The sequence below is a fragment of the Vitis vinifera genome, chromosome 1 (assembly GCF_030704535.1).
Source record: "Vitis vinifera cultivar Pinot Noir 40024 chromosome 1, ASM3070453v1".
Lineage (NCBI taxonomy): Eukaryota > Viridiplantae > Streptophyta > Magnoliopsida > Vitales > Vitaceae > Vitis > Vitis vinifera.
The window spans coordinates 26,433,493-26,447,723 of NC_081805.1; the positions used below are offsets into that span (position 1 = coordinate 26,433,493).

A 14,231-nucleotide genomic window follows, 5' to 3' on the forward strand; every position below is an offset into this window, starting at 1 on the left:
AAACATATTTAAAAATATAGAAAATATTTTTAAAATATTTTAAATTTTTAAATAAACTTTTGTTTTATAAAATATTAAAAAATTATTTTCAAAATATTATAAATGAAATGATGAATAACTACTACATTAACTAATTATAGGATTAAATTTGAAAATTTAAAGTTCACTTTTGAACTTCCATTTACTCATATTAAAGATTAGTAATGGAAATCATTAATAGGCTCCCCCTATATGAGAGACATCCCGAGTAAAAAAGCTTTTTCAAGTTTTTTCTCACTGTTTTGTCCCCTCAATTCTCTTTTATAGCTTTGCTTATATTTCTTTAACTCCTAGTTGATAACACAAAAATTATTTTTGAAAATATTTTCCAAATTAGGCGAGGGTCGTGGAACTTGTGTTCCCAAACAGCCCCCAAGGCCACGTGACTCATGCGAGCGCACAAACAACAAATAATTGAAGAAACAAATAATTGAAGAGTTTCTTTTCTATATTGATCCTCAACCCAATAAAATTTAACCCAAACTCTATCTGTCTCTCTCTCCATAGCCATGGACTTGAACTATCTGATTCACAAATCAATGAGTTTAGTCATCATCCCTCTAGTTTTGGTCTCTCTATGTTGGATCTTACCTCTTCTCTTCCTTTTCAGGCTCATCTTTTCCTTCTTCCAATTCTTCTCCCAAGAGAACATGGCGGGAAAAGTCGTCCTCATCACAGGCGCCTCCTCAGGAATCGGAGAGGTTCATCATCATCATGCCATCAATTAAACTTTATAATCTCTAGTAGTTTTACCTTTTGTTATGAACTACCAACTATCAGTGAACCCAAAAGTTTATGCTGTCCTTTTCTTTTATTTATTTATTTTTTTTATTTTTTTTGGCATTATTTTGTATGTAGCAAATGGCTTACGAATATGCAAAGAAAGGAGCTTGTTTAGTGATAGTTGCGAGAAGGAAGAAGAAGCTAGAGGAGGTGGCAGCACAGGCTCGGGAGCTCGGCTCCCCTGATGTTGTTGTTGTTTGCGGTGATGTTTCTAATATCAATGAATGCAAGCAATTTATTGATGAAGCTATCCACCACTTTGGTAGATGTAAGATTTTTCTTTTTCCTTTTTGTTTTCTCTTCTTCCACCCCTTTGCAAGTTATGAAAGAAAATGGAGTGAATTCTTTTTCAAATGAAAATTATTTTGTCTTTTCACTTTATTCTTAGATTTTGACACATTTGATTTATGTATAACATTGGATTTTGACATATTTGATTTATTAATATGTGGATTCAACTATTTCCCATATTAGATTCAACTATTTCACTCATTTTGTAGTGATGTCGATTTAATATAATTTTCAGTGTAATATTTGATTTTGACATATTTGATTTATTAATTTGTGAATTCAACTATTTCCCACATTGGATTCAACTATTTCCCTCATTTTGTATAACATTTGATTTCTAGAAAATTGTTTTCACTTTATTCTTAGATATTAAGAACATGGATGCAATTCCCCCCAAAAATATCCTTATTTTATTCCTTTTAATCAATTAATTTTTTGGATAATGTGTCATGATTTAAATTCAATATTTAAGAAAATTAATGAATTTATCCTTTTTGGGGTGCATATTTGATCATTTTTATGGCATGACATGTTTCAAATTATCAAAATGAGCCTTATCATACTTGGTATATGTTTGTATAAAAGTTCTAAACCTTACAAACTAATTTCAGCATATTTATTTTATTTTATATTTAGATATTTTGGTTTTAAATTTTTTAGACATGATGAAAAGTATTCATCCATGTGAAGGCTCTAAGGATTTAATTTCTTTTTAACACTTTCTTGTAATTTTAACCATAAATTGATGGTAACATATGGGATAATGAAGAACTTTCTTACTTGCCCGATCATTGGTATCTTGTACTTGATATGTCCTACAATAACTTAATTGATTCATAATTGCAGTGGATCATCTGGTGAATAATGCTGGAGTTACTGGCGGCTACCCATTTGAAGAGATCACAGATATTACAAAATTTGCACTTCTAATGGTAAGTCCTTTATTAAAGTTTTACCTCAAGTTGGTTAAATATTTCTAGAAGAATTTAGGGGAAAATATAATGAAAGAGATGAAAAAAAGGAGAAAATTGAAGAAAAAAAAAAAGAAAAAATAAAAATAAAAATAAAATTAATTAATGTCATATATATTCTCAATTATACAAAGAATGAAGGATTTGAACATACATAAACTTTTATTATATCTGATTTTTCTTTTTTAATTAGCCTTTATGATAGCCTAAATAATAGAAGTTGACTTCTTTTTTGCTTTCCTTTTTCCAAATAATTTTCAGGATCTAACCACATCATAATTATTATCTTTTGGATTGATCCAACAGGATGTGAATTTCTGGGGCACTGTTTATCCAACTTATTTTGCAATTCCTCACCTCAGGAAGACCAAGGGCAAGATTTTTGTTAACTCATCTTCTTGTGCATTTCTGCAGCCACCAAGATTGAGTTTCTACAGTGTAAACAACTGCATTCATACATACATAAACTCCATCAAAATCTGTAACGACTTATACTCAATCGTATAAATATTATTTCATTTGAGTTTTAAGAACTCTTACGATTTTAAAATGTGTTTATAAGATTAAGAGAAGCTTATGTCATAAACATATTCTCCTCTCCAATATCCAATATTATAAGGAGGATGATTGTGATGTCTTATATTAGATAGAAAAAAGATTTCTTGACATATTGATTTCTCTTAATTATGCAGACACGTTTTAAAGTCACGGAGATCCTTAGAACCTAGAACGAATGATATTCATATAATTGAAAGCAGATCATTACAAATTCTCTCATCTATTATTCAAATGCTCTGTTTTTCAATCTCTTGTGTTTATCCTTTTTGGTTTCCAGGCAAGTAAAGCAGCATTAATAGGCTTCTTTGAGGCACTGAGAATTGAGCTGGCTCCTTCAGTCACCATAACAATTGCCACTCTTGGTATAATAGATTCCGAGATGTCCCGGGGAAAAATCTTATCCAAGGATGGAGAACTCATACTATCCCCAGAAAACAGCAAAGTATTTAATTTCATTATACTAACAAAATTGAATGGTCTTTTTTCTATTTGTTGAGTAGCTAGGCTTTAATTTTTTTTTATAAAATTGAGTAAAGGTTTCTGTGGACATGCAGGGTGTTTTTGAGGGATTCCCAGTGATGAACACTGAGCCAGCTACTAAGTCCATTGTCGATAGTATCTGCCGAGGAGAAAGGTATGTGACTGAGCCACAATGGTACGGAGCGATCCATCTGCTCAAAGATTTATGCCCAGAAATGGTGGAATGGTACTATAGCATCATGTACTTTAAGAAGAAATCGAGCCTATTTGCAGAAAAAGCAGACTGAGAATGCATTTGACAATGTTTCTAATGGGTCTTAAGTCCAGTGTTGTTTCAATTTAGCAAGGTGTGCTCAGTGCTAAACTTCCTTTTGTGTCATGGATGTAGCTTTTAAGTATTGTCTGCTGTGTGTTTCCAAAACATGTTCTGTATGTTCTTTAGATCTATTCCTTCTGAAAATCAAGAGAATAAATGGTTGAGTACTATCACATGTTGGAAAACTTATTTTACTTCCTTTCATCTAGTGATAATTAAAGGGTTGTAATCCTATACCTGCCACAAAGTTCTTTGTGTAATTTATTGATAAGTTAAAGGAATGTTTAGTAAAACACTAAAACTAAACTTAATACTTATTATAAGTTAATTTTAAGTTAAATTATATTTATATTATTGATTTAAAAATTATTACTTAATTCCTACATTTTAGTATTAAAGTTATTTGATAAAATTAACTTATAACTTATTCTAAACCATTAAATTAACATATTTATTATTATAAATTATAATTAAGACAAAGAGGTCTAATAACAGTGGAGACTGTGAAGTAATAAAAGAGATTATAAAGGTAATTAAGACAAATGAAAGTAAAAAGATAAAATGAAGATGTAATTAAGAATAAGTTAATTATTTTTATTTATTACTTAAAATTATTTTTTACTTTTAAATCATATCATTAAGTCATTTTGTCAAATATACTTAATTTATTTAATAACTTAAATTAAATTATTAAATTAATTTATCAAATACTCACTTACTTTCAACTTATAGATGTATCAAGTTTATTCAAATCAAGAAAAGTGTTTAATAAAATTTAATATTTATCACTTAATGAGTTCACTTTTAAGTTATTGATTTAAAACTTAATAATTATTTTTTATTTTAAGTATTAAAATTATTGGTAAAATTCAATGTTTTCATAATCGGATTAGTCATCAAACCGAAAAAGTTACCGATTGTTAAATCAGTGGTTGACGTCATAAATATATAATTTATATATTATTTTAACTATATTTCTAGTATTTGTTAAACTTTTTCACAAATTTTTTTTACTTGTAAAAATCACCTTATTAAAATCACAAATTAAAATTTTATTTTTAAATCATAAATTTATTATAAAATCATAAATTTATTTACAATTTGATCTATTTATTTAAAATCATAATGCTTTTTGTTTTTATTAATTTAAATTAAAATGATCAAATCACAAATTTTAAATATCAAAAAGTTTAAAAATAAAAAATATAATAATAAAAAGAAAGGAAATAAAACTTAAAAATATAAAGAAAATGCCAGATGTCACCGTTATAGCTGTCGGAATCTGTTGGCATCAGAGGCATCCTCGTCGACCGGCGGCGTCGGTGTCGGTGATGGCTACAACTGCATCTCTGGAGGTGTAGTATCAGATCTGGAGAAGGGTGATGGGTTGGGGCTTCAATGCGCGGAGGGAAAGAGGGAGTTATACTCGGCAAAACAGGTGAGTACTGTTATTGGAATCTGTTGGCATGAGAGGCATCCCCGTCAGCCGGCGGCCTAGGCGCCGGCGATGGCTGCAGCTGCAATTGGAGGTGCAATAGCAAAGCTAGAGTAGGGTAGAGCGGCGAGTGAGGGCTTCACTGCGTGAAGGGGAAGGGGAAGAACGGTTCGTGAAAAACCAGCCGGTTTATCCGGTTCACCGGTCTGACCACTGTTTCCGACAGTTTATGGTCGGTTCAAACTTCAAAGCCCTCTGGTTTCAACTGGCTGAACCGAACCGAAACAGTGACCAGTCGGCGGTCAGACCAATCGGACCGGCAGGTCCGGTTTTTAAAATGCTAATAAAATTAACTTAAATTTAATTTAAATAATTGAATTAACATAACCCATCATGGCCACTGGGCTCTATCTTCGGGCCCAACATCGTTTGGTGCCTTTCCCCATACTGGGACCAGTGGGCCAACAACATCTATCACAAGGTATTTATACATCACATACGTCCAATGTGGGATTGAGATTGACAAACTAAAGAAGAAAAGAACTCTTGCAATGGGGGGATTTGAAGTTTTGAACAATGGACGTGTAGGTCTAGAATCAAAATCCTAACCACTGAGCTATACCGCACTATAATGATAATGCCATACAATAAATAATATAACAATTACAATGTTGATGTTTTTTGTCAAATTTTTATCATTTAAAACCATTAAATCAATACGAATATTTTACATTTACATTTATTTTTATAATAATTATAGAATAATAAGTATAAGAGAAACATATAAATAAAATTAAATATTATAATTTTTCTTTGATTTTAAATATACATGTTCTATTTAATAAAACTTAAAATATAACTATATTTAACTTTAGAATTTAATTTGACATACCAAACATAAAAATAAAACATTATTAACATTTTTAATCATTTAATTTTAATTTCTTATAATTATTTTTTATTTTATATAATATATAAATTATATATTTATGACATCACCAATTCAACTACTAGTTCAACAATTGAACGATGAATTGATAACTTTTTCAGTTTGATGAGTGGTTTGGTTTTAAAAACATTTGTAAGGGGAACAAAAGCTTTAGACCATTAGCCGTCGATGCCTCCTTTTCCTATTCTATGATTTTTTTATTTTGAGGCAAAAGGAGGCCAAGTGGGAAAACATAACATTTAGTGCTCGTTTGTATGAATTTCATTTTTTTTAAAATAAAAATATAAAATATAATGATTTACATATAAAATGTATTGATTTACCTAACATCATTGAAGAAATATTTTTTAAAAGTCTCAAAATATTTTTATATTTTTTATAAAAATTATTATCATTTTTTTTTCTAAAAATAGAAAACAAAAATTGTATCTAAATAATTCCTTAATTTTTGAATTTCTAAATGAATATAAAAAGATACTATTAAGATATGTGGAGTTTAATTATTATTCTAGTGGTGATTGCCTTAACACAAATTGACTCTACATAAAGACAACATGTGGATCGACCTTCACGGTAAGGTTGATGTGGGGGTTGGAAGAGGGAGCGGTAAATCGCCTTTTCGGAGGGTTGAAAAGGGTAGAGCCCCTAGTCAAAATTTTGTATGTAGCGAAAATCTGCTCCAACTACAACTAGACGCAGTTTTCATATTAAGAGTGAAACACTATAAATCTCGTATGTTCTTGTACTTTATTTTTTGCATTCATTCAATATTGTTGCTTTTGAAACTAGGATTAGAGTGTTTTAATTCTAAAAACTGGTATCAAAGTTTTTGGTTGTGATCGAGAGTGATGACTTATGAAGATGGTTTGACACATGGAATTGAGAAGTTTGATGGTTTAGATTTTGTTTTCTGAAGAATGTAGATCGAAAATTATTTATATGGTAAAAAGCTTCATCTGCCTTTTTTGGGGACGAAATTACAAGGGATGTCAGATGGTGATGGTGGTCTCCTTGATAGGTAAGTGTTGGGAGTTATTTGATTTATATTATCAAAAAATGTTGCTCATAAAGTGGTAAAGGAGAAATCAACAGTGGGATTGATAAACGAATTGTCCAATATATATGAGAAGTCATCTGTATATAGTAAGGTATTTCTCATGAGAAAATTCTTTTATTTAAAGATGGTAGAAGGTGCTTCGGTGGCAACACATTTCAATGAGTTCAACATGATTGTTAATCAATTATTATTTTTTGAAATTGATTTTGATTATAAGATTTGTGCTCTAATTCTTTTAGTGTCTCTACCAAATAGTTGGGAACTTTGAAGGCAGCAATTTAAGTTATTTCTATGTGGCACGTTGAATTTTAATGATGTCATAAACTAGATTCTTGTCAAGAAGGTTCATAGAGTTGATTAAGGTGAAACGTCAACATCGAGTTCTGGCTTAAATCTCGAGAGTAAGGGTAAGAGAAATGACAAAAATTCTAGCCGAAATAAAAGTAGATTAACTCTAAGAAATGGAATAAGTAATTCTAAATTTAAGCAAAATGTGGAGTGTTGGAAGGAAAATAGGTCACATAAAGAAGCACCATAGGGCACCAAAAAAGAAGAAAGAAAACAAAAGTGATGCTTTGAATGCAGTCACCGAGGAGATTCATGATGCGTTACTTTTGTTGGTTGACAATGTTATTGATTTGGGTTTTGGAATCAAGAATATCTTTGCACATAATCGCATACAAGAAATTATGGAAAACTATGTTTTTAGGAATTATAGGAATGTGTCTTTGGTAGATGGCAAACCACCAGATATTATGGGAATTGAAGACATCCATTTGAAGATGTCAAATGGATGTGTGGAAGATTCATAAGATATGTATTGAAATTGATGTTTATATATTTACAGGGCAACTTGATGATGAAGGACATAATATGCCCTTCATTGGTGCTATGTCAAAGGTTACAAAATGTGTTATGGTTGTTGCACAAGGGAGCAAAACGTACAAATAAATAAACAAACGGTGAATTTCTCTATTAGTTCTCAATACGATGAAATTTGACTTAGAGGATTAAAATAAAGGGCATGAGTGATTGATCAATACTATTAAGTTAAAGACCTAACTAGCTCTCTTCTATTCCATTGTCATCCCTAATATCTTCTAATTGTTATCATAATTCTAAATTAAACTTATAATAATTTTTTGGTTTAAGATTGTAATATTGTGAAAAATCTTAATCCAAAATTTTTTACTTTAATAAAAATATTGTCATGTTCCGAATATTTTACCTTGACATATATAAATGACATATCATATAATATTTTTCACAAAATTGGAAAGCCTTGTAGTATATGCATTAAATCACTTCATTTGCATTTTTGAAAATTGGAATTTTTTCACCAAAAAGGAAAAGATAATACTCAATTCAAATAATAATAATTTTATTTGGACCTATATACCATTTTTTTTCCCTTTTTTTTCCTTGGGTCTCTTTATGTCGTTACTTCTCTATGATTTCCATACATAAAATGTATTGATAAAAACGATGAAAGGTACATGTCCTCTTATATATGCCTATTTCTTGAACCCCAAAAGCTAAATTTTATTTTGGTGAATTTACCTGTGATAAAATTTCGTTAACCTTAAAAGCTGAATTTGAATAAAAAAAACATTTTAAAACTACAATCCAAACATGAACTTCAATCAAAGCGACTAGTCTTGCTGTACCACTACCAAACAGAAGTCAACCGTTATTTCCAAAGTCCCATAATCAAATTTCCGAAAATCCGACGTATTTAATTACATACTATACAATATTTTTTACAAAATTGGGAACATATATACGATATGCAAATTACAAAACGGCCTAATATTGCTGAATAGTTGCCAGATAGGATCCAGATTTTTCACATTCATCAACTTATTATTATTATTATTATTTCCGAATTTAACGAGCCTACCTATATCGTCGTATCATCGTAACTTGTACTTGCCATCTCTAAAAGGTTTAGCCTGCGCCCCTCAAATCACTCTCTCATCAGCCATGGAACTCGACCATCTTCTTCACAAGGCCATCAACTTGGTGCTGACGCCTTTAGTTTTCGCCATTATATGTCTCATCCTACCCTTTCTCATCATTTTCCGACTGGTTGTTTCCATCTCCAGTCGCTTCTCCAGCGAGAACATGGCCAGAAAAGTTGTCCTCATCACCGGTGCTTCATCGGGAATCGGAGAGGTTGATCCCAACCCCACGATCCACTATCCTTCTTCGCTTTTGGGTTTTCTTTCATTCTAGTTTTTGACTCGGTTTCTGCTGATATATATCTATTTTTACTCAGCATATGGCTTATGAATATGCGAAAATGGGAGCGTGTCTAGCGCTAGTTGCGAGAAGGAAGGAGAAGCTGGAAGCGGTTGCAGCCAGGGCTCGTGGCCTCGGCTCTCCTGATGTTCTTGCGCTTCGTGCCGATGTATCAAATGTTAATGACTGCAAGCGATCTATTGATGATACTATCAACCACTTTGGTAAACGTAAGTTTTCTTTTTTCTTTTCTTTTTTTCCTTAAATATATTGTTTAATGATAGCAAATATACAAAATTACCTTGATTGACTTTAATAATTTAATGTAATTAGCAATTTAGAATTATACTATTAACATCATTGGATGAATTTAAACTGAGCTTTGATTCGATCTTCTACCGATCAGTGGAGTCAGAAATGTAAGGTAGAGGGGCAAAATTGAAAAAAAAATGTTTCAAGGGGAGCAATGTGTCTTTAAAATGCAAATTTGGCCCCTTTGTTTTTTTTTTTTACTTTAAATCATTAAATTTTGGTTTTTCCCAGTGGTCGTTAGTGAGTAGCTAAGTTTGACGTGGAAGGAAATTAAGTAGAAAATGAAAGATGTTAAAGATGTAGTCTTCCATCTTTTCCTTTCCAATAAGATGAAGTTAAGTTGACGTATAATGCATAACAATTAAGTATTAGATAAAACAAAAAACAGTACATAAATATCTCTTCAAGATCATAGTGGACAAAGAGATGTTCTCTACCCCGTTCTTCTATTCTACCTTTTATTTGTACTCATCGAAAGGACAATATTAATTACAATTATTTCTATGTGGCACGCTAGCTCCCATGTTCGGTAGCCAACTAAAATTGTCACTATGTGGTGTGCCAATTGTCATGTTTTTATGTCCAAGGACACATCAACTAATCTATGCTTCTGGTAAAATAACGTACCAAGTGATAGGTCGAACAATTTGAAATGATTTCTTCAAGAATGTTTCTTGGAGTGTTAAATGCATTTTGTAATGCTTGTCAAAAGTCTTCCTTACAAAACTAGATGTTTGGCAAAGTTCTAAAATATTTTCAAAAATTACATAGAGGGTTGAAGTGATTTTTAGACTCACACCTTTACAAATATTTCTTCCAAAAAAATCACTTCTTAATATGTATCACAAGACAAAAATACTTTTAAAACATCTTCTTGAATTATATCTAAATATTAATTGATTTTCCATGAGAGTGTCTTTAACTAAAGTTCTATCGACATAAATGCTAACAATCACTACCAAATAGAACACTATGTAATATGTATTTAATAATAAGAAAATAAAACTTACATCATTTAAGATTAAACTATATTTTCTCCTCTTGAGTGAAGTTTTTCAAGGTGCAATAATATCATTCTTTAAGTATAGGGATAAGTCTTTCAAATGCTAGTAATATGGAACCTTCCAAAGATTTGGTCTACCTTTATTAAACATTAATTAGTTTTCGAATGAAATGATTAAAATACTGCTCATAAGTCAAAGTCTGGGTACGAGTCACCCAAGTAACGATGATACTGAATGTTATAAAAATTTCAACCTACCTTGATATTAATTGATTTTTAAATATAAAAAAAAAAATCAAAATCCAAACCAAGATTAGGGAATTGTAATTTTTGGACTAGTATACCACAAATCTCCCAAAATATCTTCAAATAAAAAAAATAAAAAATAAAAAGGTAAAATGATAAAAGCTAATGGCTAAAAACACTTTTACCAAATCACTCCCAAACATCTCACTTTAATATTCTATCTACACCTACCGTTATCAAATACTTGTAAAATAGAACTAATAATATATAGTTTTTGGGCATGTGAAAGAACTTGCATGAATAAACTAGTGGTACTAAGTAATTTGAACATTTTATCTACTTGGGTATATTAGAATAAGTTTAACACAGTAAAAACTTCAATTTATTTCTTTTATTTTTTTAAGGTAATGCACTAATTTATCAAACAATTTAGTTAAATTAATTTCATGGACTTGTGTCATAAACATACTAATTACATGATGAGAACTTCTAATAGTTTATCATTTAATAAGTTATTAGCATGACAAAGATGAACTACTACTCCTGATCAGATGAACCCAGAAAGAAGTATTGTCACTTTCCCATACAATTATTGGTGCCTATGGCCTTTGTCTCCAAGGTTTTTTTTTTTTACAATATTTTTTTGGTATACAGTGAATCATTTGGTGAACAATGCCGGGATTGGAAGTGTCTGTGCACTTGAAGAGATCACCGATATTACCAACTCAGGATCTTTGATGGTAATATCCTTCAAAAACAAGTGAATAAAGTGTTGTTGGCCAATTTGTTTCTCTTATTTTTTTTAATGAATTCATTGAACAGGATGTGAACTACTGGGGTTCTGTTTATCCAACTTACTTTGCAATTCCTCACCTGAGAAAGACTAAGGGCAAGATTGTTGTCAACTCATCTACTAGTGCCCTTGTGCAGCCTCCATCAATGAGCTTCTATACTGTAAACAATTGCCTAAACTCCATATATCATATATAGCAGCACACTTTATCTCCTGCTAAAATGCCCTTTGTTTCAATTTGCTTGGTTTTTTGTTTGCGGTCTGCAGTCGAGCAAAGCGGCGGTGATAGGCTTCTTTGAGTCCTTGAGAGGTGAATTAGATCCTGAGGTGACAGTATCGATAGTAACTCTCGGCTTTGTAGAGAGTGAGATGACCGAAGGGAAGCTCGTATCCGGGAATGGAGAAGTCATAGTAGCACCAAACCTGATAAAAGTAAGCATCTACTGCAATTAAACTGACTTATTACTCCATTTATACAGCTTATATATACAATGTGTTAAGCTTTGTTCTTACAGTACAGTTGTTCACTGATTGTTGGGTAAATGAACTTGGTGGACAGGCTATTAGTCCTACAGGTCTGCCGAAAATGAGAGCGGGTCTAGCTGCAAAGGTGATTGTAGATGCCATATGCCGTGGAGAAAGATATGTGACTGAGCCAAAGTGGTATAGGATGCTTACGTTATTCAAATACTTATGCCCTGAAGTGATTGAATGGCATTTCCGCCAGACCAAATTTGGGAAGGTGAAAGAAGCTCCCTCCAACCATATTCCCTCTAAAGCCGACTAGGCTAGAAGTGGCGTCATTGAATTGAAAATAATGAAGGCATTTCAGACTCTCAGTCCACTTTGGCCCACAGTTGTTTCATTGTAAACATGCATGGTAACAATGGTCTAAGGTATCAAGGCATTCATGCTGATGAAATTTGAGTGTGGATCACCACATAACATGACTAAATTACCTTCTTTTTGAATGATATGATCAATTTTTTTTTTCTTTACATGGATCATTTCAAGGAACTTCATGTTCAACCATTTTCTAATAATGGTGGCAAGAGCACGAGGGTGAAATGAGGTAGTGTTTTTTACGTGGGGTTTTTATTTGTAAGACGTCAATCATATGAGATGATGAGGTGCCAAGAATCTCAGGGGAAGAATGGAGCATGGTAAAAGACTAGAAGGATTTTAAGAGAACCATAGGGGAGGAAATGATAGGAAAGATAATTTCTTTTTCTTGCATTTGACAACAAACGAAACTTAAGTATTAACTCTACACAGATATGATAGACACAATGGTCTCTCCTTCCTCTGACTTTGATCTGAATGGCCTTCATACATGTCAGTTTGTCTTGGTAGAACGAGTAAATCTAATCACCAAATTAAGACCCTCAAACCAATTTCAAATTACTCGATGACAGAAAAATTAACTTCACTATCAAGCTGTGTCATATCTACATAGACCCCTAGTCCTAGTCTCAACTTATATGCACATGTATTAGTATCAAGGCATTGTAATAAATGTGACAACTTCAATGGGTCTAAAAGATCATTCAACCTAACTATTATGAATGAAACATTTAATCCTTCGTGTTATAGAAGTACTAAAATAATCTCTCTTTGAAATGTATATAATGTTGTACTTACCAAGAGATAACATTAGTAACCATCTTTTTGGCACTTAGTAAGAGTGGACATCTATATTCCATGTGCATTTGATTAACCCAAAATTATGCTCAAAGATAAATATCTATATCCAAATGTTGTGACACTATGGCATATCAAGAAAAACAAAAAGACATGCTATGATATGGTTGGTCCACTTGATTTTTGGCTAAATTAGTGTTGAACAAAGGAGAGATCATGAGATGGAATATAAATATGAGTGTTAGGATTGTGTTTCAAGGTCACATTTGGCTAAATATGGAGTGTTCTAAAAGCTAATTGCTACAAGTTAAGGGTTAGTTTGACAAGAACTTCATTTAAGGTTAGTTTGGTGGGAAAGGATTAGTCATGCTCTTGCTTGGCATGTTGCTATCATCTTGGAGAATTCTACAGTGGAGCATGGGTAGATACCTTAGAATTTCTTGAGACTATTGGATGTGCAAAATGAGATCTTGGTCATCCATTTCAATTTTGAAAAAAATAAAATAAAAATTACAAGGTAACGAATTAGAAGAGTAATCGGTTATCACCTTCCTTGATACTTCATTTTGTCTCTCTTTTTCATTTTGGGTTTGAATTACAATAATGGATAAGGGGTAATGGGATTTAAATGGTTTTTGTAAAAACACATTCATTAATAAAAATAAGAATTTCATCACGTACTACCATAGTCAAATTATTTTATTTTTAATTACAAATTGTTTTGTACAATTATAAAAATTTTAAATTCGACAAAAATGAGTATTTTGTACAAGTATTCAACATTTGGATTATAGGTTAAGTAAGATTGTTGTAATAAAATGATGACATTGCTGGTATTTTTGCTTATTTTGCTATAATGCAATAATATTATATCAACCTTCAGGTTTTGATCCCAAAGCCCAGGAGTGTGCAAATATACATGGTTACCTCTAGATTATATGAAAATTAAGCCAAAGAGTTGCTTAATACATGGAAGAAAATGCCATGAAGAAGAGATGGAACAAAGGTTCAATAGACTTGCTAGAGCTTAAAGGATATTGTCTTCCAAGCAAAAATGGAAAAAGATGGGTAACTAAAAAATAAAAATAACAAATTTGTATTGTTACTTAGAAACCA

The 14,231-nt window shown here is 31.4% G+C and overlaps 2 protein-coding genes across 3 annotated transcripts; both read left to right on the forward strand.

Annotated features, from left to right (window-relative positions):
• Window positions 1–461: 461 nt before the first annotated feature.
• LOC100245367 (11-beta-hydroxysteroid dehydrogenase 1A) lies at window positions 462–3,611 on the forward strand. 2 transcript variants are annotated; one of them, XM_002266725.5, is made up of 6 exons: window positions 462–740; window positions 898–1,090; window positions 1,960–2,045; window positions 2,391–2,522; window positions 2,920–3,084; window positions 3,197–3,611. In XM_002266725.5, the coding sequence occupies exons 1-6, from the start codon at window positions 549–551 to the stop codon at window positions 3,407–3,409; spliced, it is 981 nt and encodes a 326-aa protein (XP_002266761.1). In that variant the 5' UTR covers window positions 462–548; the 3' UTR covers window positions 3,410–3,611. The 2 variants fall into 2 exon arrangements, with proteins under 2 accessions (XP_002266761.1, XP_010656930.1); XM_010658628.3 differs by lacking the exon at window positions 2,391–2,522 and having other exon boundaries at window positions 483–740.
• Window positions 3,612–8,648: 5,037 nt separating this feature from the next.
• On the forward strand, window positions 8,649–12,472 carry LOC100854734 (11-beta-hydroxysteroid dehydrogenase A). Its single transcript, XM_010658633.3, has 6 exons — window positions 8,649–9,054; window positions 9,158–9,350; window positions 11,336–11,421; window positions 11,504–11,635; window positions 11,742–11,906; window positions 12,034–12,472. The coding sequence occupies exons 1-6, from the start codon at window positions 8,863–8,865 to the stop codon at window positions 12,259–12,261; spliced, it is 996 nt and encodes a 331-aa protein (XP_010656935.1). The 5' UTR covers window positions 8,649–8,862; the 3' UTR covers window positions 12,262–12,472.
• Window positions 12,473–14,231: the final 1,759 nt, after the last annotated feature.

Bases quoted from the DNA above. Each gene is read 5' to 3' on its own strand.
- LOC100854734 (XM_010658633.3), top strand. From the start codon at position 8,863: ATGGAACTCGACCATCTTCTTCACAAGGCCATCAACTTGGTGCTGACG. The intron at 9,055-9,157 runs GTTGATCCCAAC...ATTTTTACTCAG, and splicing joins CTTCATCGGGAATCGGAGAG to CATATGGCTTATGAATATGC. The intron at 9,351-11,335 runs GTAAGTTTTCTT...TTTGGTATACAG, and splicing joins TATCAACCACTTTGGTAAAC to TGAATCATTTGGTGAACAAT.
- LOC100245367 (XM_002266725.5), top strand. From the start codon at position 549: ATGGACTTGAACTATCTGATTCACAAATCAATGAGTTTAGTCATCATC. The intron at 1,091-1,959 runs GTAAGATTTTTC...TCATAATTGCAG, and splicing joins TATCCACCACTTTGGTAGAT to TGGATCATCTGGTGAATAAT. The intron at 3,085-3,196 runs GTATTTAATTTC...GTGGACATGCAG, and splicing joins TATCCCCAGAAAACAGCAAA to GGTGTTTTTGAGGGATTCCC.